The 26565-nt window shown below is 46.5% G+C and overlaps 2 protein-coding genes across 18 annotated transcripts in view; one reads left to right on the top strand and one right to left on the bottom strand.

Annotated features, from left to right (window-relative positions):
• SLC37A2 (solute carrier family 37 member 2) overlaps positions 1 to 3033 on the top strand; it is a 34182-nt gene extending 31149 nt beyond the window's left edge. For all 4 annotated transcript variants that reach the window (XR_014815548.1, XR_014815549.1, XM_005667471.4 and 1 more), the window contains one exon: positions 1750 to 3033. Coding sequence is in view for 1 of the 4 variants with exons in the window: in XM_003130030.5 (XP_003130078.1) it covers positions 1750 to 1765 (16 nt within the window). In the remaining 3 variants the exon portion in view is untranslated. The remainder of the gene's footprint in view (positions 1 to 1749) is intronic.
• TMEM218 (transmembrane protein 218) overlaps positions 1 to 26565 on the bottom strand; it is a 44377-nt gene that overhangs the window by 9916 nt on the left and 7896 nt on the right. For 8 of the 14 annotated variants that reach the window (XR_014815553.1, XR_014815558.1, XR_014815555.1 and 5 more), the window contains exons 2-4: positions 14550 to 14728; positions 13165 to 13267; positions 9569 to 9766 (exon numbers count right to left, since the gene is read on the bottom strand). Coding sequence is in view for 5 of the 14 variants with exons in the window: in XM_084976557.1 (XP_084832683.1) it covers positions 9632 to 9766; positions 13165 to 13267; positions 14550 to 14659 (348 nt within the window). In the remaining 9 variants the exon portion in view is untranslated. Of the gene's footprint in view, positions 1 to 2036; positions 9767 to 13164; positions 13268 to 14549; positions 14729 to 15670; positions 16478 to 17404; positions 17444 to 23619; positions 25073 to 26565 lie in introns of those variants that run through there. The other 6 variants (XM_003130031.5, XM_005667473.4, XR_014815559.1 and 3 more) reach the window with 5 other exon arrangements.

The raw sequence follows: 26565 nt of genomic DNA on the forward strand, positions 1-26565 counted from the left end.
CTAAGCCTCTCTCCTCCAGATTTTTCTGACTTCCTCTTTTTCCTTGGGTGCCAATTCCAGACTCTGCCCCCAAGCAGAGCCTGGTGCTTGGGAAGGGTTTCCTAAGGGGCCTGAGCCTCTGTGGAGGTTGGCAGCCTCTTCTTCTCCTTGGGGAGAGCAGTAGGGCTCTGGATGCCCCCCTGGGGACAGAGGAGGCAGCGTCCAGGGAAAGAATTTTCCCTTGGAAGGCGGGCTCTGAGCTGTCTGCACCTCCCAGAGCTCAGAAACCGAGGCCATCTGGCGCCTCTGCCTGGGGTGTGCAGAAAAAAGCAACTACCAAGCAAAGCCTCTGGAACAAAACCCCAAACTGGCCTGCTGCTCTTTGCCTGTTGCCCAGTGGTGGTGGGTGTGGAGGCTGCACGGACAGGCTTGCGGCCGAGGCAGAGGCTAGGAGCTGGGCTGTGCAGCTGGTGCTGAGGTCGGCAATGTTCTCTCAGGGCCTCTCTGGCTCTCCTTAGGAAGCTCTTGCTAATGAGGCGCTGCCAGAGCTGTGGACCTGGTCTGGCTGGTAAAACCACTGAGGTCATGGTAGCCAGCGCTCTATCTGGGAAGCACTTCCCTTAGAGGAAGGCATCATCTGGGCTCAGAGGGAGAAAAATGGAGGGCTGGAGCCATTCTGGAGTGTCCTGCCCTGTCCTAAGGAGGCAGAGGATGGTGGGGCGGGGGGAGGGTGTTGGCACCTGTGACTAGTGCTCCTTCCACCTGCCATCCTCAGGCCAGGCCCAAGGGGACATCAGGAGGGGGCAAGTGAAGCAGAAAAGGAAAAGAATGCATGTTGAGTAAGCGTCTGCTCTGAGCCTGAGTTGAGTCTGACTGTGGATACACCTGCTTACCTCTCAGCAGCCTTGAGAGGAAGGTGTTCTCACTTAGAGGTGAGAGAACAGAGGCTCAGAGCTCCCATAATACACCTTGGGCCTTCAGCTGGTCCCAGCAGAGCCTGAATTTGCCCCCGGATGTGAGAAGTTTGCTTTTCTCAGCACTGCTGCCATCCTGAGTCCTTCTCTGCAGAAGGCCTGTGTGTGGGGAGTGGAGTCACTTGCTGGGGCAGAGGGAGCACTGGGCTTGGAACCAGAAACGCTGGACAATCCTGACTTCTTTGCTCACCTGCATCTCTAACACCTTGGGCACCTTCCCTGAACTTCTGTGTCCTTATGTGTCAAAGGGGGAATGCTTATTTCTAAATCCCTGAGAAGGCTGACTTCAGGCTGCTGCAAGATGGGACATGTGATACTGCTCTGCCAAGTGTCAAACTCGGTACCAACATCGTAAAGGTTTTAACATGATTCTGGCTTGGTATTCCCTGCTGAACAGGTGACAGGGAGCCCTAGTTATACTGAACTGGGATGAAAGGCCATTATTATTAATTTTTGCCTTTTAGGGCCACACCTGCGGCAAGTGGAGGTTCCCTGGCTAGGGATCTAGTTGGAGCTGTAGCTGCTGGCCTATACCACAGCCACGGCAACACGAGATCCAAGCTGCATCTGTGATCTACACCACAGCTCATGGCAATGCCTGATCTTTAACCCACAAGCAAAGCCAGGGATTGAACCAGCAACCTCATGGTTCCTAGTCGGATTCATTTCTGCTGTGCCATGATGGGAACTCCTGAAAGGCCATTATTAAGGGACCATGGAACCCACCTTCCCAGTCCCCACCACTGGGGCCAGGGCTTGTTAACCATGTCTCACTGCCTCTCTCCTCCTTGTGCAGGTATAGAGAAATATGAGGCCCCGATCAGAACAGAAGCATGGAGGGCCCTTGCCGGCTCCCAAAGTGCAACCCCCGCAGATGGTTGAGGCCAAGCCTCTCGACCCAACAGCAGCCGGCCCTGCCCACAGGGCTGCCAAGGGCTAAGAGACTCCACGGGAAGGGGACCAACCGCCACGCTGGAGGACACAGACCACTCAAGGGCCTTGTTGGAGGACGGAGGGAATACAAAGTGCCCACCAAACTGAGAAGGCTTCTTGAGGCCGAAAAAAATGAAGCAGGCAGCTCTGTGCAATCAGTGGGTCAGTTTATTATAGGGTCACTTCCTCACAGGGTGGGATGGGGACAAGGATAGGGCGGACGATGCTCTGGGCACCGTGCGCATGGTCCCAGGGGCCATTGGGGCGATTTTACAGTTAAGCTAGGCTAGGGAGGCGGGTGCTTAGAAGCAGGACATGCATTCCTGAGTTAGGATTTAAGATTGGGTAACCAGCCCCGTGGGTGCCGGGAATACGTCAGGGAAGGTTTCCATCATTGTTTGGGGACTAACAGAGCATAGAAGCTCCCCGGTCCTAATGATTATTCAACAATATCTATTAACCACAAAGCTTTGATGACAGAGAAGTGTTTTACTGCACACTAGAGTCCTGGGTAGGGGCCACAGAAGGAGAGGAGAAACCAGGGCCTAAGATGGTATCGGTTATGTCGACAGCAAGATAGGCCTGAGCTCTGGAGGCGGCAAGCGGAAGGAATAGGGTTCAGGGCTGAGTGGTGTCTCCTCTGTGGTATAACAAGGATGTGCTCAGAGTCTTGCTTGTTCAGCTCCCAAGACAGAAGGAGACGGTTCGGCCAGGCCAAGGCCTAGAAAAAGTGTGTCTCTCCTTCTTGTGTTAAATTTGAACCTCCGTAATCAGCTGTACCCACAAGTGGGTCTTTGAGAGCCACCCAGCCTCTCCTTGTCCCTGGTCCACAAACCAGTGTTCTCCGTGTGTTTCCCCATGTCGGCACCTCTCCCCCTACCCTCCATTTGATCCTGCTTCTAACTGCTGACCCATTTTGAGAGCATTATTGCTGTATCTTTTGGGGCCAGGACTAGAGAGAGGCAAGGGAGGCGTCACTCCTGGGCTTGGGCCTGTGCGGCCCCTGAGAGTGAGGCTGCCTTGCCTGGCTCTTGTCCCAGCCCTCTGTGTCTCCAGGGAAGATGGCCTGTCGGGCAGTGCTGTGGGGGAAGGGGGCGGGGAAATGACCAAAAGTACCGGTGTGTGTATTAAATATTTTGGTAATGAAGTGCCAGTGGCTCTCGGGTGTTCACTGTTTGCCGGCTCTGCCCTAGGATGGAGTAGACAGTGGACACAGAAAAAGGGCTGACAGCCTAAGCGCAGGCTCCAGGGTGACAAGGATAGAGGATAGAGGGTGCAGCTGTTCCGTATGCAGGTCTTGGCTCTCTGCAGCCAGCCTCCTCTCCTCCTGTTCCTGATGTGCTTGTTCTGGCTGCCCCAAATCCCTGGATTTACCAGCCTAGCTCTTGGCATTTCTGGCTGCCTCAAAGGCAGCAGCATCAATACAGATGTCTTTTGCCAGAGGTGTCTGTGCTCATCCTTGTCAAGTCTTATGTGGGCTGTTGGAGCTGCTTCCCAGGACCACAAAGGTGGAGAGTTGGGGCTGCTTGCAATTGGCGGGGACCAGAGGAGGTGGTCGTGACAACACTGATGACCCGTGGGTGAGCCTGTGTGGGCCAGTGCAATGGCCACCACAGATCCCACCACAATGAAACAGACTGTATAGATGCTGGTGGTGACAGTCTCAAAAGTGCCTGAAACCCACTCTGGCTTTGAAAGCAGGAGCCACTTGAGATGTCTAATTCCTCAGGCCTCCAGGGCAGAGCTGCAGTGGATGGCAAGGTGTTCAGGTTCAGGAAAGCATCTTTCAAGACTAGGTCTACCTGACAGCATCACTCAGGGAGGCCACTAGATGGCGCCATCATCCCATGCTAGAGGCGGTGGCCTGGGCTCCCTTTCTGCTTCCAGTGGGTAGAGAGACTCCCTCACCTGCCCACTTTCAGGGGCAGGGTAGGGGGGTGTTGTTCTTTCCTGGGCACCCATTCTGGAGGCCTCCTTGTCCCCAGCCTCACCATGGACTGGCTTTGAGCCTCTTCCTCCTGAGAAAGGAGTAATGGCGGTCCCTACCTCAGAGGATTCCTGTCAGGGGAGACTTGTCAGTGTTAAACACCCTCCCTGCCCTCAGGGCTTTGTCTAGTTAGAGGATAAGACAGGGAGAGGGAGATGTTCAAACCAATACAAGGAAAAAAAAACAAACAACAACAAAAAAACAAACAACCGAGGAGGGTGACTCAGGTTGAGAGAATTTGTCCCTGAAGGGACAGGGCTGGCAGGAAGGCAGTCCCCATGGCAACAGAGGAATGACTGTGACTGCCCTGAAGGAAGAATGAACATGATTTGGGTGTTGGGTCTGGTAAGGCAGTGAGGGGACGTGGACCAGGGAGTTAAAACGAACACGGTATCAAGCCCCTAACACATCAGGCACAGGGACTAGATGAACAAAGGTGCAGGTCCTGGCTCTCTGCAGCTGGCCTCTTCTCCCCTGTGTTCCTGATGGGCTTATTCTGCACACCCTGGATGAACCAGACATTTGCTTGTGCCAGTGGTTCAGCGTGGCGCTAGGGAGATGCAAAGGGCATGGGGGGAGCTTGGGGCCCAGCCTCAGAAATGAGGACTGGGGCTGTAGGTGGGTGTTTGGGGGCTTGGCCCTGAGGTCTGCCCTTGCAGATCTGCCCACCTGTCTCCCAGGCCCAGGGACCTGTGTAGCTTTGGGCATCGACTGTCCCTGGAGGCCTAGGACCCGCCTCTTCTCTGGGCCTCAGCACTCACTCGGGGCTAATGCAGGAGCATTACGTTAATTAGTTATTCATTTAATTTAACTTCACATTTGTTCTCAATTAAGCTTAAAGTGTTCTTCCTTATAGATGTTACAATAGCACTTGTAATTAAAAAGCAATAACTCTTTGCATTTCTCCTTTAGAGATCCACTGGGAGGCTGGGCTGCTGAGGGGGGTGGCGGTGGGATGGGAAGATGTAAAGAAAAGAAAGGGAGAGCAGTTCTCGGTAGGTCTGAACACGCTGAGGCTGCCACAAAGACCCAGTTGGGGGGAAGGAAACAACATATCTTGGGTATCGGGTGGGCACCCTGAGAACTGGAGAGTAGTGCTGGTGGCTCGGGGCAGGCCTTGTCTAAAAAGGCGCAGGGTACAGAAGAGGGAGAGTAGAGAAGGCAGTCCCTATAGGTGGAAGATGGGGGCCACATATTTGGTGGGAGGCAGGATATTGTCCCTCCTCCAGAGAGGTCCATGTCCTAATGCCCAGAACCAGTGGCTATGGCATCCTGCATGGCAAACGAGACTTTGCAATGTGCTTAAGGACCATGAGATGGGGAGCTAATCTGGGATGGTCAGAGTGGGCCCAGAGTAATCAACAGGGTCCTTAAATACTCAAAGAAGGAGGTAAAAGTGTCAGATGTCAGGTTGCTGGCTTTGAAGAGGGAGGAAGGGCCAAGGAAATACAGGCGGCTCTGGAGGCTGCAAAGCCACAGAAACAGGATTCTCCCCTCAAGCCTCCCAAATGTTGAGTTTAGCTTCATGAAACCTCTTTCAGATTTCTGACCTCCAGAACTGTAAGATAATAAATTTACATTGTTCTAAACGACTGAGGTTGTGGTAATTTGTCACAGGATACTATTAAATATTCCCAGTGTAAAATGGGGGCTATACCAATTTGAAGACAGCAAAACCAAAAAAATCCTCAAAGATTTAAAAAACAAGTGGCGAAGGTGGCCATGGAGCAGCCGGGGACCCCATAAATGCCACATGTGTAAGTCCCCTGACTTCTCTGAAGGCAGGACTTGGGCTAAACACATCCTTGACAATATCCAATGTGTGTGTGGAAAACCAGAAAAATGAACTATCTCCTTTTTTCTGTGGTGCTGGGTCCTGATTTCGGTCCCTGCTGTCACTTCTTTAGTCCCAGGAACTGAGGCAGGAGGGTGTATTGGGTGGGGGGTGGAGGGGTGGGGAAGGAGTTGGGGGTTACAAACACTTTTTGCTTGAGTAAACAGCCACCACTGTGCTCTGCTAGAGACAGAGGTCAAGAAACCAACACGCATTCTTGGCTTGTGGCTTTGACTCTTCCAGCCACACCTCTGCAAACCAACCCAAGTATTAACCCAAGTATTAAGACAGTGCTGAAGAGAGAGATTGCTGCCTGCATCCTTGACACTCAGCCCACAAGCTCCCTCGCTGAGGATCTCTAATCGAGGGGGGAGCCAAAGTCTCACCATGCAGAGACCCCCAAACCAGAGCTGACCAGTGAGGCTGTCCCCAAGGTCCCATGTGGCTTCTAACTGCTTTGCCCTAGGTTCCTGGCCCATTTGGATTTTCCACTAGACTCAACAGCCTCTGCTCAGTATTTCCTTGGTCCCTCCTTTTCCTTTGTTTTCATCTTACAAAGCAACAGGGTATGAGGCAGTGAGGCACTTAGGCTACCTGCCTTCCTGACTATTTAACCCTGAGCTGAGTGACCTCAAGCAAACCACCACACCCCTCTGTGCCCACTCCCCATTTGTTAAATGGGGGTATTAACAGCATTTATGTCACACGGTTGCTACGAGGATTATCTAATACAAAGTCCTTAGAAAAATGTCTAACCTGTTTGCTAAATATAATTAAAATTGTGGAGTTCCCGTTGTGGCGCAGTGGTTAACGAATCCGACTAGGAACCATGAGGTTGTGGGTTTGGTCCCTGCCCTTGCTCAGTGGGTTAACGATCTGGCGTTGCTGTGAGCTGTGGTGTAGGTTGCAGACGCGGCTCGGATCCCGCGTTGCTGTGGCTCTGGCGTAGGCTGGTGGCTACAGCTCCGATTCGACCCCTAGCCTGGGAACCTCCATATGCCGCGGGAGCGGCCCAAGAAATAGCAACAACAACAACAACAAAAAGACAAAAAAAAAAAAAAAAAAAAAAAATTGTGATTTCAGCATGTAAAGAATAGGATATTCTGAAGTATTGGGATGGAAATAGAGACTAAAGATTGAACTCCATGGACTATAAAATGCCCTCCAACCCTGAGCTTTTATGCTCCTGAGAAGATAATCAGCATTTCCTCAGATTCTCTTCTATGCAATTCCCATTCCCCGCTCTGGAACCTTGCTCCTATGTAATAAAGCCAAATACTTAAAGGTTTAAGCCAAGAAGTTATGATAAAATGTTATCTGTACTATAAATGTTAATGAGGAATTCTTTCATGAAACTTTTGTCTTTTTTTGGATATGGGTCAGGGGAATGGTGGGTGCAAATAGCTAAGAAATAGTATTACCCAATGTAAAACTAAGGAGTTGTTTGAAAGCCAAAACTGCTCTTTAAACTACCTGAGAAATGAGGTGACAAGATCCCATTGTCAAATTTGAGCCCCACTACCTAACTAGCTGTGAAACTTTTAAAATCTCTTTATCTCTCTGCCTGTTTCTCATCTACGAAATAACTGCAGCAGGTTTCTTTACACACAAATAAAAATCAGAGCAAAATAAAACTGTTTCAACTGCAGCAGCAGCAAGAGACACAGTTGATAGAAAAGTTTATGTCTTAGAGAACAGAACAAGAAATGGATTATGTTAGAATTAAAAACATTTTCATCCCAGGATGGAGTGAGGGAAACAGCCTAGGAGCCTCAGAGCCTCCTTCTTGGGGTGATTTACAGCACCAGGACGAGGCTTCACATCCAGAGTAAACACAGTAAAGGCGGAATGAATGGTAATGCCTGCTCTATGCACGTGGAGGACGGGCAGTGCATTCCCTAGTAACTGAACATTGTACAAAAACTTTGGAGAATTTTTAGATGTCCGATATCGTGCATCAGTAAAGAACGTTAGCTTTACTTCTATTTTATGAGAGCTAGAAGGAACTTGTTAAAAAAGAACCTAGCGTTGTTTGGCTGGCCCGAGGGCCTTCTAAAATGCAGCACAGCGCCACCTAGCGGATCAGACGAATGTCTCCGTGGTGGGGGTGGCGCCTTGCTGATTTGGTTTTGTCAGGATACAATTTTAAGAGGCAATGAAATTACCTGTTTTCTTTCTTTCGTTCGTTCTTTTTTTTTTTTAAGGGCAGCATATGGAAGGTCCCAGGCTAGGTGTTGAATTGGAACTACAGCTGCCGACCTATACCACAGCTCACCACAGTGCCAGATCCTTAACCCACTGAGTAAGGCCTGGGATCGAACATGCATCCTCATGGATGCTAGTCAGATTCGCTTCCACTGAGCCATGACAGGAACTCCTACCTGTTTTCTTATATGGAGGCCCAGATTTACTCTCCCTTCCCCTGTGGGATCACTACATCTCTTTGCCACAGGATCCCTTCTGGGGAGCACAACTAGCTCTAGGGGCATTGATCAAAGACCAATGAATGGAAACTGAGACGATCTATTTGTATTTAAGCTCTACCTCCAGGAAGGCCATGAACAAAAGGGTGCCAATATTATCTATTGATTATCAGGGTGCCCCATGCAGAACTCAGTAAAATTAACTTTGTGCCCTCCCAGCCTTTTATTCTTATCCCAACTCTGTGGGTTTGCTTTTTTTTCCCCCAGGGTTGGACATGACTGTTTTGAGTATGAAGGTAGAAATTGATCTAGTATTCAGTTCACCACTGCTGGTAGTTACAGGAGCTACAGAAGGCAGGCCGAGCTAAAATACACTTTGTACAAAGTACGTTTTTGCCCTTAACATGGAAGTCCGTCATCTACATCTGTGTAAAAAACAACAACAACAACCAACCAAACAAACAAACCCAGACTAGTGTACTACTGGCATATACCATGTACTCAATCAAAATTCTTTTTCCAATTGTTTTCTGGTTCTTAATTTTAAGCCAGAATCTCCTTTTTCAAATAGCTCTAGGGAGCCACAATGAGACTTCCAAAGTGGAAGCAGCCGAGAGCCCCTCTGTTTAATGACAGATTTCACTTGGTCTGGGGTTTAGGTATAAAGTTATGCCTAATCCCGGGAATATACATTCCTCACTGGCTTTGGAGAAAGAGCTACAACGATGAAAGAGATGACAATAACCCAGAATGGACTGTTATGGTAACTAAATAAGGCAACAAAGGTCACTCAATCCTAGGAAAAAAAGAATCCAGAGAGACAGAGCAGTAGGACAGACAAGGGACATTTCCACACCCTGCTTCTAATCCCCAAGTAAACTCGAAATGCTAAATTCAGAAAGCTGCGGCCAGGAGTCTGAGGTGAAAAGCAGTCCTTCGGCCACTGTTGATGGCTTTCCTGGAACAGTGAGAGGTGACACATGGCCTTTGCAGAGCCCTGAGGCATGGTCTGCACAGAGAGCTCCATATCCAGCACCTGGATGTGTTCCCAGGTCATCCCTTTAAAATGAACTTTTCAACTTTGAATGCCTTTCTTTTCCAAGTGATCTTGACCTTTTAACTAAGAATTTTACATATTATCAAAAAGGACCAGGTTCTTCTATTGGACAGCAGAAACCAAAGTGCTCCTTTTCCCAAAATCCACATGCTGATGGCCTGATTGAAATCTAAGCAGACACTGTTGCCATTTCCCTCTCAAAAGAGATGGAAAACCTGAAGTGCAGGTGTTAAGAAGACAGCAATATTTCTCCTAGGATCCCAGGGACAATTCTGCAACCATGTTTCTGGAAGCCAGGACTCAAGGGGTTTGTCTGAGTGATGAATAGATGTTCCTCTGATCTTAAGCATGAATGCTGTCAAGACAACGTTCCAACAGTACCTTTCTGCTCACTGATGATATCAAAGCGAGGGGAGGAAAGGTCTTGGTCTTCTTGAGTGTTGCTCAGTAGGACCGAAGTGGTTTGGCATAGACTGGCTCCAGGATGTGATGGACTAGAACCAAGAAGAGGCTCCCCAAGAAGACAGCAGTGAGGAAAGCCAGCAGGACATAGCGGCCAATGAAAAAGGTATCAACGATCTGGAGAGGGAAACATCAAAAATGAAATTATGATCACTTCTGCTCCCTGGCCATGGCTCATTTGGAACTTTGATGAATGGGCAGTCCATGTTTGTAACTTCCAGTGACATCCTGACCCAAGTCTACTCTGTAAATGGATAGGAAAGAACCATTTTCTCATGGTTCTGAGCTGGAAGTACAGGGAACAAATGGCTTGATGTAGGAGGTTCATAAATACTCTGAAGACCCTGGACGAGTTCTTTTATGTTCTGAAATCAGTTATCTGAAAGAGTCCATGAGAAGCTTGCTTGCTTGGTCCTGGGAAGGCTCATTTGGTTGTTGTTAACTTTTCATTAGGGAGAATTTTAAACACACAAAAAAGCAACAGTATAATAACCCCACATACCCAAGACCCTTTGTCATCACCAACCCATGGTCAATTCAGGAGGGGTCATTTTCAAAATGAAAAGGTGACTCTAAAACTTTCATCAGAAGAGTTCTGAACCCTGACATTTGTAAACCAGCATTTTAAGGGTTGGAGCCACTTACGTGAGATGCCGAAACACTGAGAGGATGGTAACTTGCTCCAATTCATTCAGTTGGATGCCTGACAACCCAGCCTCATACTTGAACCCCCAAGCTTTTGGTCTTTGCTGACAGAAACCTATAATTGGTATTGGCTCTCCCACTTGCCTGCTGTTCATTGCCAGACCTCTATTTTCCAGAGATCCCAATGATGCTGCTTATTAAGTTTGGGCAGGAAAAAGCCACTGAATCTATAGACTTAGTGGAGTGTCAGCCCAAACCAAGGGACAGGGGACTCCACAATTTCCAGAAGTTTTTGGAAGCTAGCACCTAAAGAGAACCCCAAATACCTGAAGGGTGACTGTAGCTAACAGAATAGGGACCCTAAAATGTCCACATCCTAATCTCTAGAAACTGTGAATATGTTAAGTTACATCACAGAGAATTAAGTTTGTAGATGGAATTAAGGTTGCTAATCAGCTGACTTTGAAATAGGGAGCTTGGCCTGAATTGTACATTATAGGCGGCTCAATGTAATTACAAGGGTCTTTAAAACTGGTAGGGGAAGACAAGAGAGAGGGTCAGAGAAAGAGAAGCGAGGGTGGAGGCAGAGTCAGAGAGACGTTTTTCTGGCTCTGAAGGAGGAGCAAGGGGGGGCAACAGCTAAGGGTGGTCTCTGCCATTGGAAAGGGCAAGGAAACAGATTCTTCCCCAGAAATCTGGAAAGGAAGACAGCCCTGCCAACCCCTTGGTTTTAGCCAAAGGAGGCTGATTTTGGACTTCTAACCTTTGGAACTTTAAGATAGTAAATTTGCGTTATCGCCTAATATGGTGGCAATTTGTTACAGCAGCAGAGGATAACTAATACAGTGCTGATGCACAAAGCACCTGTCAAGGTCAAGCTCTGCTGTGACTACTGAGATCCAAAGACACCAAGAAGGAAAGGGCTGCTCCAGAGATTAACCCAGCAGCCAGCTTACAGAAAAGGTCAGTTTGATGAAACAGCTTTGACATAACTTTGACCTTGGCTCCAGTACTGAACAAGTCTCTCGCGGGCTACATGTTTGCTCGTTCGACATGGTTCACTTTTTAATTAGCCAATTAGCAGGGCTTGGGTGCAGAAGGCACAGGCCATGTTTTATTGATACAGTATCGAGCCGGGCTGCTGCAGGGGCTGATGCTCAGAACCTGAAAATGAGAACTCCAGTCCTGCTGGCCCTGCTGACGAACATATTTTGCTCAAAACCCATTCTGCTCTCCTGGGTCTGAAACTCAGGACAGAGGAAAGAGGGACTGATTTCAAAACAGTGTTTGCTCTGTGCCCTTCTTCCAATATTCACATCCGCAGCAATCTAGAAATATGCAGCCTTCATCCCTTTCCCCCATAATACAGGAAAACTGGGGTGGGAGTCTGCACTCTAGCTTGCTCACCACACACACACACAAACACAAACACACACACACACGCACACACACACACACACACACACACACACACACACACACGGTTCTGATGCAGTCAGAGTGGTTTTCAAATGCTAACCCAAAACACTGGCATTTATGGAGATAATTCCTTGATTTTTTTTTTTTTGTGGTATTATTTCCCTAGGAATTTTCAGAACAAACTTCCTCCCTCTGCCATGGTCAGTCCTTGATAGACATGAAAATGTGTGCCAATTTTAGTTCAGAAGTTACATAATTTTGTGTACTGTTGTCTAGTGTCGAAATAGCCACCTGTACTCTCTGTTGAGTCCCCAGTAATGAAGGCTTTGAAGACAGACCTCAGCTTGAATCCCTGCTCTGCCTCTTCTTACACACGTATGACCTTGGGCAAGTTACCTTAATCTCTTCCAGCCTCCAGGTCCTTACCAATGAAACGGGGATATGAAGAGTACCTAGTTTAAACTACTTAGGGTGGTCTTGAGGTATAAATGAGAGCATGTAAATAACCTGCTTTTCACAGGACCTGGCCAACAGTGATGTCTTAAAAATGTTAGCTATCATCACCATTGCAACTTAAAAAATTAAACCAGAGGAAAGAAGCTGCCAGAAGAAGTAATGGGAAAATGGAAGTCAATACCATTATCAAGATTGTGGGGTAAAGCCAGAGCCCCAGTCAGGAAGGAACCAGAATGGGTGGGGTCCACAAGAGAGATGATGAACCATTTAGACAGGTAAGTGCTAAGAGATGTGGTTCTGGAAATGAGGACCAAAGGAATCCCGAAAGACCGTTAGTATTAAAAGCATCTATCTCTCCAACTTCTGCTCTCTATAGACATGTAATTCTTTTCTCACTGCCCTTCTCTATGGAAAGTACTGCCTCCATTACAGGTGGAAAACTTCAAACATGTGGAGATGAAAAAGCATGTCGTTTAGCATCTGAGAGCACTATGTAAATGTTGGCCCAGGACCTGTGTTTCTGAGCCAAGGCTACCAGGGGTGGGACCCTCTCACTCAGGACAGGCTCTTCCTGCCCATCTGCTGTCTCTGGGCCCACGGCCTGAGGTGGCTTCTGGGCACAGTTCTCGTTCCACCTGATGCAAACTGGAGATGAGACCAAATCAGGGAAATAGCTGCCCAGCGGTGTTGCAAGTGGGCATCAAAAGAAGATTCTTTTCCTGGGGGCGGTGGGAAGGGGGTGTAAAGCTCCCTCTGAGCTCCCCCATTCTGGATTCAACTATACAATTCTTTTTTTAAAAAAAATTGTTAAAAAATGTTTTTTATTGAAATATAGTTGATTTGTAATGTTATGTTAACTCGTGCTATAATTCTTCAATTCTTCTAACACATTTAAGCCCCTCTGGCATCAGGGACCACGAGGTGCAGGACAGGGGTCTAGACCAACAGAAAGAACGGTCATAACTCAGGTGGCAAAACAAAACCCATGGTTTTACCTTCATTTCAGCCTCAGGGGTTGGGAGTTCACTGGCTCGGGGGAAGAGCAACAGAATTGCTGTGATGATCAGAGCACCGAGGAACACGAAAATAATGGAGAACCTGCGGCCAGAAGACAGAGGGTTAAAAGTACTGTTTAGTTCCCCCTCTAATCAGTTATGCTGGAACTGGCTCTTCCCTGAGGCCAATATTCTGTTTCAGTCCATCAACTGGGTCTGGTGTGCTGCCCACCCTACTGAGGGAATTTAGAAATGTTTTCCCCTTCATCTCAAGGCCTTCTTCCCAGACAGGTACCAGCAGGATGTGTTCTTGTTTATTCCTGGTAATTCCAAACTCCTAAGGATGGGAATTGGAAGTTTTTCTTTTTGCCATGCCTCTGCACTGTCATAATCAGGAAAAATCAAAGAAGCCCCTCTTCCACCCCTACTACCGTGTTTTAAACCAGAATATTACTATTTTTTGACTGCATCCATGGCATGTGAAAGTTCCAAGGCCAGGGATCGAACCTGTGCAACAGCAGCAACCCAAGGTGCAACAGTGACAACACTGGATCCTCAACTCACTGAGCTGCCAGGGAACTCCTAAACCAGATTTTTTTTTTTGGTCTTTTAGGGCTTCACCTGCAGCATATGGAGGTTCCCAGGCTAGGGGTCAAATCGGAGCTGTAGCCTCTAACCTATGTCACAGCCACAGCAAAGCAGGATCCAACCCACTCTCCAACCTACACCACAGGTCGAGGCAACGCTGGATCCTTAACCCACTGAGCAAGGCCAGGGATCAAACTTGCGTCCTCATGGATACTAGTCAGATTCGTTTTTGCTGAGCCACGATGGGAACTCCAGAATATTTAGTAAATTATTTAACTTGCTGTTTCATACCTACACTATCTGACTACAGATTACAACCCTATGATGTCTTTAGAGTCAGTTTCTGGTCGGATACTTTCTCAAGTCAGCACCAGAGAGAGAGCCCAAGTCACTCACGACTCAGCATCTTCCTGGGATTCCTGGGCATGAGTTAACACAACATTGCAAATCAACTATATTTCAAGGGACCAAGCCCCTTCCGTAAATCTCAACAATTAAGAGACACACACATGTACAACCCCCAAAAACCCAACAGGCAGTGAAAGCTGATTCTCTCCATGTCTCCTGTGTCCCCATCTCTTCTGAGAGCTGACCGATGCCACCTCCCTTCTCCACCCACCTCTGCTTCCGAGCAAAATAATGCAGTCAGTGCTTATGATAAGAGGTGAAAATGCAACTCATTTAAACTGCCGGTAATTACAACAGGGAGCTCTCTGAACTCTCAGTATTTCAGAGTGTCAGCAATTTCACTTCTAATGGCTTTTAGCCCGGACTCCTGGGTGGACAGCAGGCCTTACCGAGCTACACCGGAGGCTCTGGACAGCAGCACACACAGCAGCAGCACTGACACCCAGAGCAGGGCCAGGATGAACACGCCAGCCCCCACGCCGAGCACCATGCCAGCCATGCTGTGGAGGCGGGTGACGAGCTGTCTCTGGGGCTCGGGTAACTGGGCTCCTGTGCCCTCCTGGGTTTCCTGGGGTGTTCAGACAAACACAGAAAACCCAAGTCATTCTGGGGAATTTCTGATGATTGGTGTTGTAGGAGGATCATCAGTATAGGTAAGTTTCTGGGAAAGTCCCTCAATAGGAATTAGACGTTTAGAACCCAAACCTTGCTTTTTGGTGAGGACTGAGAAGGTGCTTTCTGCTCCGTGTGGGTCATTTCAAATTTGGTATCTGAGTTCTAGTCTGTCTTTCCATAGCCCACCAGCTGGACTCACCCTATTTGATACAAGCCTTCCCTGAGGGCTGTAAAGACACCAGGACCCGAGAGCTCCAGGGCCCATGAGAAGTGGAAGCTCTCGGGTTGTCTGGTGTGAGCGGTGACTTATTAATCAGACAGAAACGTCCACACCTTTGTTGACTTTTTATATACAAAAAGAAGCAATCTCCTGGGAGTTCCCACTGCTGCTCAGTGGGTTAAGAACCCGACTAGTATCCCTGAGGTTGCAGGTTTGATCCCTTGCCTCACTTAGTGGGTTAAAGCTCTGGTGTTGCTGGGAGCTGCGGGGTAGGTCGCAGATGTTCAGAGCCTATGCTGCTCTGGCTGTGGTGTGGGCCGGCAGCTGCAGCTCCAATTTGACCTCTAGCCTGGGAACCTCCATATGCTGTGGGTGCGGCCCTAAAAAAAGAGAAACAGAGAGAGGACAAGATGGCGGAGGAGTAGGAAGACACGCTCGCCCTCTCCCACAAACACAACAAAAAAAGCACATCTACAGAATAAATGACTCGCACAGAACAGCAACCAATCGCTGGCAGAGGAACCTAAACTCCAATAACGGCAAGAAATTCGTGACATTATTGGGCAGAACAGGAGAAAAGAGGAGAGTGAGAGAAGGTGAATCCGAGCGAGACGGGGGCTCCCGAAAGGGAACTGCGGAGGAGAAAGGGATCCCGCACCCTGGAAAGTCACCTACCGGGCGAAAGATCAAACGAACCGGAGGAATCTCCAGATGCAGAGAAGAGTGTAGCAGTAAGTTGGAGTACGGAAAAGCCGATCAAGAACCCAACGGACCATCTGAACTACGGGCAGAGTCACCAAAAATTGAGACGCCTGGGTGGGGGCTGGGCACCGAGACCTCGCCGCCGAAGGTTAGTCCCCGAGAGGGGGCCGGGGGACGCCTGGGTGGGGGCTGAACACCGAGACCTTGCCTCCGAAGGTTAATCCCTGAGAAAGGGCCGGGGGACGCCTGGGGGGGGGGGCTGGGCACCGAGACCTCGCTGCCAAAGGTTAGTCCCCGAGAGGGGGCCAGGGGACGCCTGGGTGGGGGCTGGGCACCGAGACCTCGCCTCCGAAGGTTAATTCCTGAGAAAGGGCCGGGGGACGCCTGGGAGGGGGGCTGGGCACTGAGACCTCGCCGCAGAAGGTTAGTCCCCGAGAAAGGGCCGGGGGGCGCCGCCTGGGTGGGGGCTGGGCACCGAGACCTCGGCTCCAGAGATTAGTCCCCGGGCTAGGGGGGCGGGGTAGAGCGGAAACTGCTTGGGAGGTCTAGAAACCAGTTGACGGGGCAGAGACTGCCTGGGAGACTAGAAAACAAAGCTGTCGCAGAGGAAGGGAGCAATACTCCAGGAGTGGGGAAGGGGAAAGCCACATCAGAGGGAACCTGGGAGAAGAGCCTGGTCTGCGCCCGTGCTGGGGAGGGGAGAGAAGAAGGGTTGGGTCCCCATAGAATACCCCCCACGCCACAGCAAGCTTACAGGCCCACTAGCTAGCTGAAAACTCTGCTTCCCAGGGCATCCCCTCCCCCCACCCCCGCCACGCCCTAAGCTGTCACGGACCTGGGGCTGCCTGCCATCCAGGAGGGCTGGCCTCAACAATTGCCTGAAGCCTACCACCGCAGGGGCTGTCCCTGCACAGGCCTGCTTGCCCTTTGGAGGGGCTACACTTCCGCAGAGCAGCACCAAACAGCACCAGCCCCCGAGAAAAGGCCTGCAGCCTAGAAAAGCTAGAACAAGCTTAGCCAGGCTGTGAATAGATCGGCCTAATTCTCGGACGATTTTTCTGAGTCGGGTTGCCCCGGGGAGGAGCCTCTTCGGTTTCCAACGGCCCTGCTACCCGCCCAAGCCCCCAGGGGATGCTCTAGTGGACCAGCTGCATAGGACTGCCAGCTCCAGGCAGGACCCCCTGCAGCCCAGAAAAGCTGCAACAAGCTCAGCCAGACTGTGAAAAGATCCGCCTACATTCTCAGGCTGTCCTTCTGAGTTGGGCTGCCCTAGGGAAGAGCCCCTCAGGTTCTCAGTGCCCCAGATAGCTGCTCCAGCCCCCAGGGGGTGATGCACCCCTAAAAAGCAGCTGCCCAACACCGCCAACCCCCTGCAAGAACCCCACAGCCTAAAAACACCAGAGCAAGCTCTGCATGGCCAAGTGAAATCTGCTACCATCGCGGTGTGGACCTCTCAGTCCTGTCTGCCCTCAGGAAGTCCTCCTTTGCTGCAAAGAAACACTGTTAGCCCCATCAACACTCCAGAAAAGCCACACTGCCTCAAAAAAGATTGACCAACAACGCCAGCCCTCAGGAAATATTCCACGGCAGTGACAAGGCAAACACTGCCCGATCACGGAGAGTACAGCTCCCTCAGGAGAAAGAAAACAACAAGCAAGATGAAGAAGCTGAGAAACCACCCCCAGTCAAACCAACAGGAGAACTCACCTAAAACAGTCAACAATGAAACAGATCTCGGCAGTCTGACAGACCTGGAGTTCAAAAGAGAAATAGTGAAAATACTGAAGGAATTAAGAGAAGATATGAACAGTAATGCAGATACCCTCAGAAAGGAACTAGAAAATATAAGGAGGAGCCAAGAAAAACTAGAACATTCATTTGCAGAGATGCAAACTGAACTAGGGGCAGTAAAAACCAGAATGAATAATGCAGAAGAACGAATCAGTGATATGGAAGATAGAATAATGGAAATCACTCAATCTGGTCAACAGACAGAAAACTGAATCAAAAAACTGGAAAGCAATATAAGAGACCTATGGGATAATATAAAGTGGGCCAATCTACGCATAATAGGAATTCCAGAAGGAGTAGAAAAAGATAAGGGAATGGAAAATATATTTGAAGAAATTATTGCTGGAAACTTCCCAAATCTAAAGGATACTGGATTCAAGATACAAGAAGCACAGAGGGCCCCAAACAAACTGAACCCAAACAGACCCACACCAAGACACATCATAATAAAAATGGCAAAAGTTAGTGATAAAGAGAGGATCCTAAAGGCAGCAAGAGAAAAACAGAATGTTACCTACAAGGGAACCCCCATAAGAATATCAGCTGATTTCTCTACAGAAACACTACAGGCCAGGAGGGAATGGCAAGAGATATTTAAAGTGCTAAAAGGAAAAAATATGCAACCTAGAATACTCTATCCAGCAAGAATATCATTTAAAATAGAAGGGGAAATAAAAATTTTTCCCAACAAACAAAAACTTAAAGAATACAGCAACACAAAACCCAGGTTAAAGGAAATATTGAAAGGGCTTCTCTAAACCAAAAAGAAAGGAAGGAAAGGGAAGAAAAAAGAAAAGAAAAAAAAAAAAAAAGAAGAAGAGGAAGAACTAGGACTGAGGAAACTGCAATCAGAGAGAAGTCACTCAAATAAGCCAGCATACGGATTTAATCATGAACATGCTTCAAACAAAATAAAATTAAAAAGGAAAAAATAAAAAAGAGTCATCAAAACCATAAAATGTGGGCAAGGGATGTCAGGAGGTAAATAACCCTTTTTGTTTATATGTATGTCTCTCTTCTTAATTTTAATATAGTAATGAAGTGTTTGAACTTACAGGACCATCAGGCTAAAACACACATTTATGGGAAGGGGTTAGCATACTTAAAAAACAGGGCAATCACAAGCCAAAACCAAATATTGCATTTGCAAAAAATGAAAAAAAAAAACCACTCAAGCAGATAATAACAGGAGACCATCCAACCAAAAAAAAAAAAAAAAAAATGGAGAACCATAGAATCAACTAGAACACGAGGTTCAAATGGCAATAAATAATCATCTATCAATTATCACCTTAAATGTCAATGGACTGAATGCCCCAATCAAAAGACACAGAGTGGCTGAGTGGATAAAAAGGCAAAAACCTTCAATATGCTGCCTACAAGAAACTCACCTTAGGACAAAAGATACATATAGATTGAAAGTGAAAGGGTGGGGAAAAATATTTCACGCCAATAGACATGACAGAAAAGCAGGAGTCGCAACGCTCATATCAGACAAAATAGACTTTAAAACAAAAAGCATAAAGAAAGACAAAGAAGGACACTATTTAATGATTAAGGGATCCATCCAAGGAGAGGATGTTACTATTGTCAACATATATGCCCCAAATACAGGAGCACCCAGATACACACAACAAATATTAACAGACATAAAGGGAGATATTGATGAGAATACAATCATAGTAGGAGACCTAAATACCCCCCTCACATCAATGGACAGATCCTCTAGACAGAAAACCAATAAAGCAACAGAGATCCTAAAGGAAACAATAGAAAAGTTAGACTTAATTGATATCTTCAGGACACTACATCCAAAAAAAGCAGAATACACATTCTTCTCAAATACTCATGGAACATTCTCAAGAATCGACCACATATTGGGACACAAAGCGAATCTCAATAAATTTAGGAGCGTAGAAATTATCTCAAGTATCTTCTCTGACCACAATGCCATGAAATTAGAAATCAACCATGGGAAAAGCAAAGAGAAAAAACCTACTCCATGGAGACTAAACAACATGCTACTAAAAAACCAATGGGTCAATGAGGAAATCAAGAAGGAAATTAAAAACTACCTTGAAACAAATGATAATGAAGACACAACCTCTCAAAATCTATGGGATGCTGCGAAAGCAGTGCTCAGAGGGAAATTTATAGCAATCCAGGCCTTTCTCAAAAAAGAAGAAAGATCCCAAATTGACAACTTAACCCTCCACCTAAACGAATTAGAAAAAGAAGAACAAAAAAGTCCTAAAGTCAGCAGAAGGAAGGAAATTATAAAGATCAAAGAAGAAATCAATAAAATAGAGACTCAAAAAACAATAGAGAAAATTAATAAAACCAAGAGCTGGTTCTTTGAAAAGGTGAACAAAATTGACAAACCCCTGGCCAGACTCACTAAAAAGAGGAGAGAAAGAACCCAAATAACCAAAATTATAAATGAAAAAGGAGAAATCACAACGGATACAGCAGAAATACAAAAAACCATAAGAGAATACTATGAACAACTGTATGGCAACAAGTTTGACAATCTGGAAGAAATGGACAATTTTCTAGAATCTTACAGCTTGCCAAAACTGAATCAAGCAGAAACAGACCAACTGAACAGACCGATCACTAGAAATGAAATTGAAGAGGTCATAAAAATCACTCCCTACAAATAAAAGTCCAGGACCAGATGGCTTCACAGGTGAATTTTATCAAACATATAAAGAGGAATTGGTGCCCATCCTCCTTAAACTCTTTCAAAAGGTTGAAGAAGAAGGAATACTCCCAAAGACATTCTATGAGGCCACCATCACCCTCATTCCAAAACCAGACAGAGATACCACCAAAAAAGAAAACTATCGGCCAATATCATTGATGAATATAGATGCAAAAATTCTCAACAAAATCTTAGCCAACCGAATCCAACAACATATCAAAAAAATTAGGACTTCCCGTCGTGGCGCAGTGGTTAACGAATCTGACTAGGAACCATGAGGTTGCAGGTTCGGTCCCTGCCCTTGCTCAGTGGGTTAACGATCCGGCGTTGCCGTGAGCTGTGATGTAGGTTGCAGACGCGGCTCGGATCCCGCGTTGCTGTGGCTCTGGCGTAGGCCGGTGGCTACAGCTCCGATTCGACCCCTAGCCTGGGAACCTCCATATGCCGCGGGAGTGGCCCAAGAAATAGCAACAACAACAACAACAACAACAAAAAGACCAAAAAAAAAAATTATACACCATGACCAGGTTGGGTTCATCCCAGGTTCACAAGGATGGTTCAACATACGCAAATCAATCAGCATCATACACCACATTAACAAAAAAAAGGTCAAAAATCATATGATCATCTCAATAGACGCAGAAAAAGCATTTGACAAAGTTCAACATCCATTCATGATCAAGACCCTCGCCAAAGTGGGTATAGAGGGAACATTCCTGAATATAATCAAAGCCATTTATGATAAACCCACAGCAAATATAATCCTCAAGGGGGAAAAACTGAAAGCCTTCTCACTCAAATCTGGAACAAGACAGGGATGCCCACTCTCACCACTGCTCTTCGACATAGTTTTCGAAGTCTTAGCCACAGCAATTAGACAAACAAAAGAAATAAAAGGCATCCATATAGGAAGAGAAGAGATCAAACTGTCACTGTAGGCAGATGATATGATACTATACCTAGAAAACCCTAAGGACTCAACCCCAAAACTCCTTGAACTGATTAATAAATTCAGCAAAGTGGCAGGATATAAGATTAACATTCAGAAGTCAGTTGCATTTCTGTATACCAGCAATGAAACAGTAGAAAAGGAATACAAAAAAATGATACCTTTTAAAATTGTACCTCACAAAATCAAATACCTCGGAATACACCTGACCAAAGAGGTAAAGGACCTATATGCCGAGAAGTATAAAACTTTAATCAAAGAAATCAAAGAAGATGTAAAGAAATGGAAAGATATTCCATGTTCCTGGATTGGAAAAATCAATATTGTGAAAATGGCCATACCACCCAAAGCAATCTACAGATTCAATGCAATCCCTATCAAATGACCCATGACATTGTTCACAGAACTAGAACAAACAATCCAAACATTTATATGGAACCACAAAAGACCCAGAATCGCCAAAGCAATCCTGAGAAACAAAAACCAAGCAGGAGGCATAACTCTCCCAGACTTCAAGAAATACTACAAAGCCACAGTCATCAAAACAGTGTGGTACTGGTATCAAAACAGACAGACAGACCAATGGAACAGAATAGAGAATCCGGAAATAAACCCTGACACCTATGGTCAATTAATCTTTGACAAGGGAGGCAGGAACATCAAATGGGAAAAGGAAAGTCTATTCAGCAAGCATTGCTGGGAAACCTGGACAGCTGTATGCAAAGCAATGAAACTAGAACACACCCTCACACCATGCACAAAAATAAACTCAAAATGGCTGAAAGACTTAAATATACGACAGGACACCATCAAACTCCTAGAAGAAAACATAGGCAAAACACTCTCTGACATCAACATCATGAATATTTTCTCAGGTCAGTCTCCCAAAGCAATAGAAATTAGAGCAAAAATAAACCCATGGGACCTCATCAAACTGAAAAGCTTTTGCACAGCAAAGGAAACCAAAAAGAAAACAAAAAGACAACTTACAGAATGGGAGAAAATAGTTTCAAATGATGCAACTGACAAGGGCTTAATCTCTAGAATATATAAGCAACTTATACAACTCAACAGCAAAAAAACCAATCAATCAATGGAAAAATGGGCAAAAGACCTGAATAGACATTTCTCCAAGGAAGATATACAGATGGCCAACAAACACATGAAAAAATGCTCAACATCGCTGATTATTAAGAGAAATGCAAATCAAAACTACCATGAGATACCACCTCACACCAGTCAGAATGGCCATCATTAATAAATCCACAAATAACAAGTGCTGGAGGGGCTGTGGAGAAAAGGGAACCCTCCTGCACTGCTGGTGGGAATGGAAACTGGTACAGCCACTATGGAGAACAGTTTGGAGATACCTTAGAAATCTATACATAGAACTTCCATATGACCCTGCAATCCCACTCTTCGGCATCTATCCGGACAAAGCTCTACTTAAAAGAGACACATGCACCCGCATGTTCATTGCAGCCCTATTCACAATAGCTAGGACATGGAAACAATCCAAATGTCCATCGACAGATGATTGGATTCGGAAGAGGTGGTATATATACACAATGGAATACTACTCAGCCATAAAAAAGGATGACATAATGCCATTTGCAGCAACATGGATGGAACTAGAGAATCTCATACTGAGTGAAATGAGCCAGAAAGACAAAGACAAATACCATATGATATCACTTATAACTGGAATCTAATATCCAGCACAAATGAACATCTCCTCAGAAAAGAAAATCATGGACTTGGAGAAGAGACTTGTGGTTGCCTGATGGGAGGGGGAGGGAGTGGGAGGGATCGGGAGCTTGGGCTTATCAGACACAACCTAGAATAGATTTATAAGGAGATCCTGCTGAATAGCATTGAGAACTATGTCTAGATACTCATGTCGCAACAGAAGAAAGGGTGGGGGAAAAACTGTAACTGCAATGTATACATCTAAGGATGACCTGACCCCCTTGCTGTACAGTGGGGAAATAATAATAAAAAAAAAAAAAAAGAGAGAAACAGAAGAAGAAGCAGCAAACTCCTAAGTCCATGGAGAAGAAGAGGAGCCATCACTCCCCCCCACCCCTTTTAGGGTGGCATGTGCAGCGTATGGAAGTCTTCAGGCTAGGGGTCGAATGCTAGCTGCAGCTCCCAGCCTACACCACAGCCACAGAAATGCAGGATCTGTGCTGCACCTGCTACTTATACCACAGCTCACAGCAATGCAGAACCCCTCACCCACTGAGCAAGGCCAGAGATTGAACCTGCATCTCATGGATACCAGTCTGGTTCATTACTGCTGAGCCACAACAGGAACTCCCCATCAATATTTTTAAACATCCACTTGTGCTAAATATCTTACAAATATATCTCATTAGATCCCGGCAATAAGTTTCTGAGGCGGGAATTATACACTTGCAGAAGAGGTACCTGAGGGGCAAATGTGATGGGATAGCATTAATAAAGCAGGTGGCTTACAACAAAATTCTCTTCCAGTTCTGGAGGCCAGAGGTCTGAAATTAAGGTGTCAGCCAGGTCACACTTTTTCCAAAGGCTCTAAGGAACAGTCCTTGTCTTTTCTAGGTCCTGGTGGCTCCAGGTGCTCCCTGGCTTGTTGGCTGCATGACTGCAGTCTCTGCCTCTGACTTCATATGGCTTATCCTCTGTGTCTGTCTTCTCCCGTTCTGTCCCTTATGAGGACACTTGTCACTGGATTTAGTTTCACCCAGTCTGTCGTGATCTCATCTCAAGATCCTTAATCATACCTGCAAAGACCCTTTTTCCAAATAAGGTCACACTCCCAGGTTCCAGGGGTTAGGATGTGGACATATCCTTTTGGGGGCCACATTCAACCTGCTCCAGGGTAACAATGTAGGGTACCTCCCCCAATTTTCCCTTTCAGTATGAGGCAAGTCTCAAGGAGACAAATTCCTCCTCAGGTTGATGGTTTTCTTTTCCCTAATGGCTTAAATATGACAAAAATGATCACCAACAAGTTAACCATAATCCTAACTCCAAGCATGAATTGCTAAAAAAAAAAAAAAAAAAAAACGGAACAACAAAACCCCACATTTATTCAATCAATATTTATTTTGTGCCTACCATGCAGAGCATTATGGTACAAGATGGGACACAAAGGTAAATAAGACATTTTTTCTTTTTCTTTTTTTTTGGCTGTGCCTGTGGCATACAGAAGTTCTCAGGCCAGGGACTGAACCTGTACCACAGCTATAACCAGAGCCACAGTAGTGACAACACTGGATCCTGAACCTTCTGAGCCACCAGGGAACTCCAACACGTTTTTTCTAACAAAAGCTTAAGACCTATTGGAGGACATTGCTGTGTAGACAGCTCTTCATTCTGATAAGCACAAAAAACAGAGGGCAATGGGAATTGAGATGTGAGAAGGGCTTTATGAGGTGACTTCGCACGGGCCCATTTGTATGAGAACCAGTGTGGCTGGGACTCAGAGCAAGGGAAGGGGGGTCAGAGAGGAGGGGCAGCAGGAGGCTCCCCCTTGCTCTTTTCCCCTCACTGGAGCACACCAGTGTTGTCAGTAACTCGACATGTCAAGGGTTCTCCCACCTCTGGGTCCCTGAACCTGCTGTTTCCATGGCCTGGAATTAACCCTTGGTCCCAAAAAAGCCGTCTACCATTTGCAGGGCTGGCTTCTCCTCATGCTTCTGATCCAGCTTTAAACACAGCCTCCTCAGAGAGGTCTTCCCTGACTGGCTCAGCTAAAGGAGTTCGCGTTCACTCGACTTCCTTCACAGCACACTTCACAAACCGTGTTCACATTTTGATTTACTGCTCACAGGTTTACTTTCTGTCTCTTCAGCTAGAAGAGCAAATGCCACGAGGGCAGAGCCTTTTTATCTTGCTCACTACAGCCTCTGCAGTTCTTTCCACAGAGATGACAAGCAGTAGATATCTGTTGAATGAATACATGAACCAGTGTTAATAAAGGCCAGTGAAGGAGTGATGGGATCGTATCTAATTTAGAGAAAGATGACTGTAGCTTCTGGTGAATATGCTGGACAGGGCTGACCAGGGAAGTATCTCGCACAACAGCAAACACATAGAAATGTTTAATAAAATAGAACAAAAAGAATGTGATACACAGCGGAGCTTGAAAGCAATAAAGGGAAATCCTTAAGTGCTATCAACAAAATGTAACTCAAAGCCTGAAGAGTAAGCAGGAGCTGAGCCCAAAGGTCTCCAGGGGTTCTGAAACCAGGTGCAAACCTTAGGAGTGATCCCTTCCTGGACAGGTGAGCTCTCAGACCCATGACAAAGAGGAACTGAACTGAGAACAAGGCATAAAGATGGGCTGAAAGGGCCATTTTTGTAATAAGGACTAGAAAAATTTGCTGCCTACGTGGTTGGAAGAAAGGGGTCAAGTGGGTGAGGCTATGGGCGAAAGAAGAATAGCCCACAAGAAATCTGCACCCAATCCTACATCACATGCAGGAGAGGGTTTGAATCATACCACCAAAGTGGTATGGGAACCCCAAGTAGTAAGATTAACATGGAAACTAGACTAGTATTTCCCGTCTTAGCTCAGAGGGTTAAGAACCCAACTAGTATCCATGAGGATGCAGATTCAACCACTAGCCTCACTCAGCAGGTTAAGGATCTGGTGTTGTCATGAGCTGTGGTGTAGGTCACAGATGTGGCTCAGATCCCGAGTTGCTGTGGCTGTGGTGCAGGCCAGCAGCTGTAGCTCCAATTGGATCCCTAGCCTGGGAACTTCCATATGCTGCAGGTGTGGCACTAAGAAGCAAAACAGAAACAAAAACAAAAACAAAAAACCTAGACTAAAAGTGAGAAGCCCATAGGATCACAGCAGACACATACACAAACCTCTCTGGAGGGGTCAGCACACCAGGTGCCCACCAGAATAAGTGTAAAATAATGAACTTTTCAGACATACAAAGAGTGGAAGGGAGTTCACCCCTCATAGATATACTTCACCAAAAAGGAAAATGAACCAAGAAAGAAGGTGTGAGATATAAGGAGGAAGAGTAAAAAAAATATTAGGAAACACTGACAGTAAAGACTTGTATAATGATAATAAGGACTAATTTTTTGATGAGTTAAAAACAAGGAAGATCTAAAATATTTGTCAACAGTTAAATGGAAGATGAGAAAGGGCATCTCAAAGTTAAATCATTCCATGGTTATTTATTTTGCCCTGAGGAGGTGAGATTTAATGATTTTAACTATAGGTTTTGTTAAGCTAAATATGCATATTAAAAAGCACATAGGTAAACACCAAGTAACAGAAATAGGACAAATAACTTGTACACTAGTAGACTGAATAAAAGAAGAGGAGTTCCCGCTGTGGCACAGTGGGTTAATGATCCAGCTTGTTTCTGTGGCAGTGCTGGTTTGACCCCTGGCCAGGCTCAGTGGGTTAAGGAT

The sequence above is a fragment of the Sus scrofa genome, chromosome 9, assembly GCF_054392235.1.
Source record: "Sus scrofa isolate SSC_HxYL_T2T_F1_AM1 chromosome 9, Sscrofa_HxYL_maternal_Yorkshire_Landrace_v2.0, whole genome shotgun sequence".
NCBI lineage: Eukaryota > Metazoa > Chordata > Mammalia > Artiodactyla > Suidae > Sus > Sus scrofa.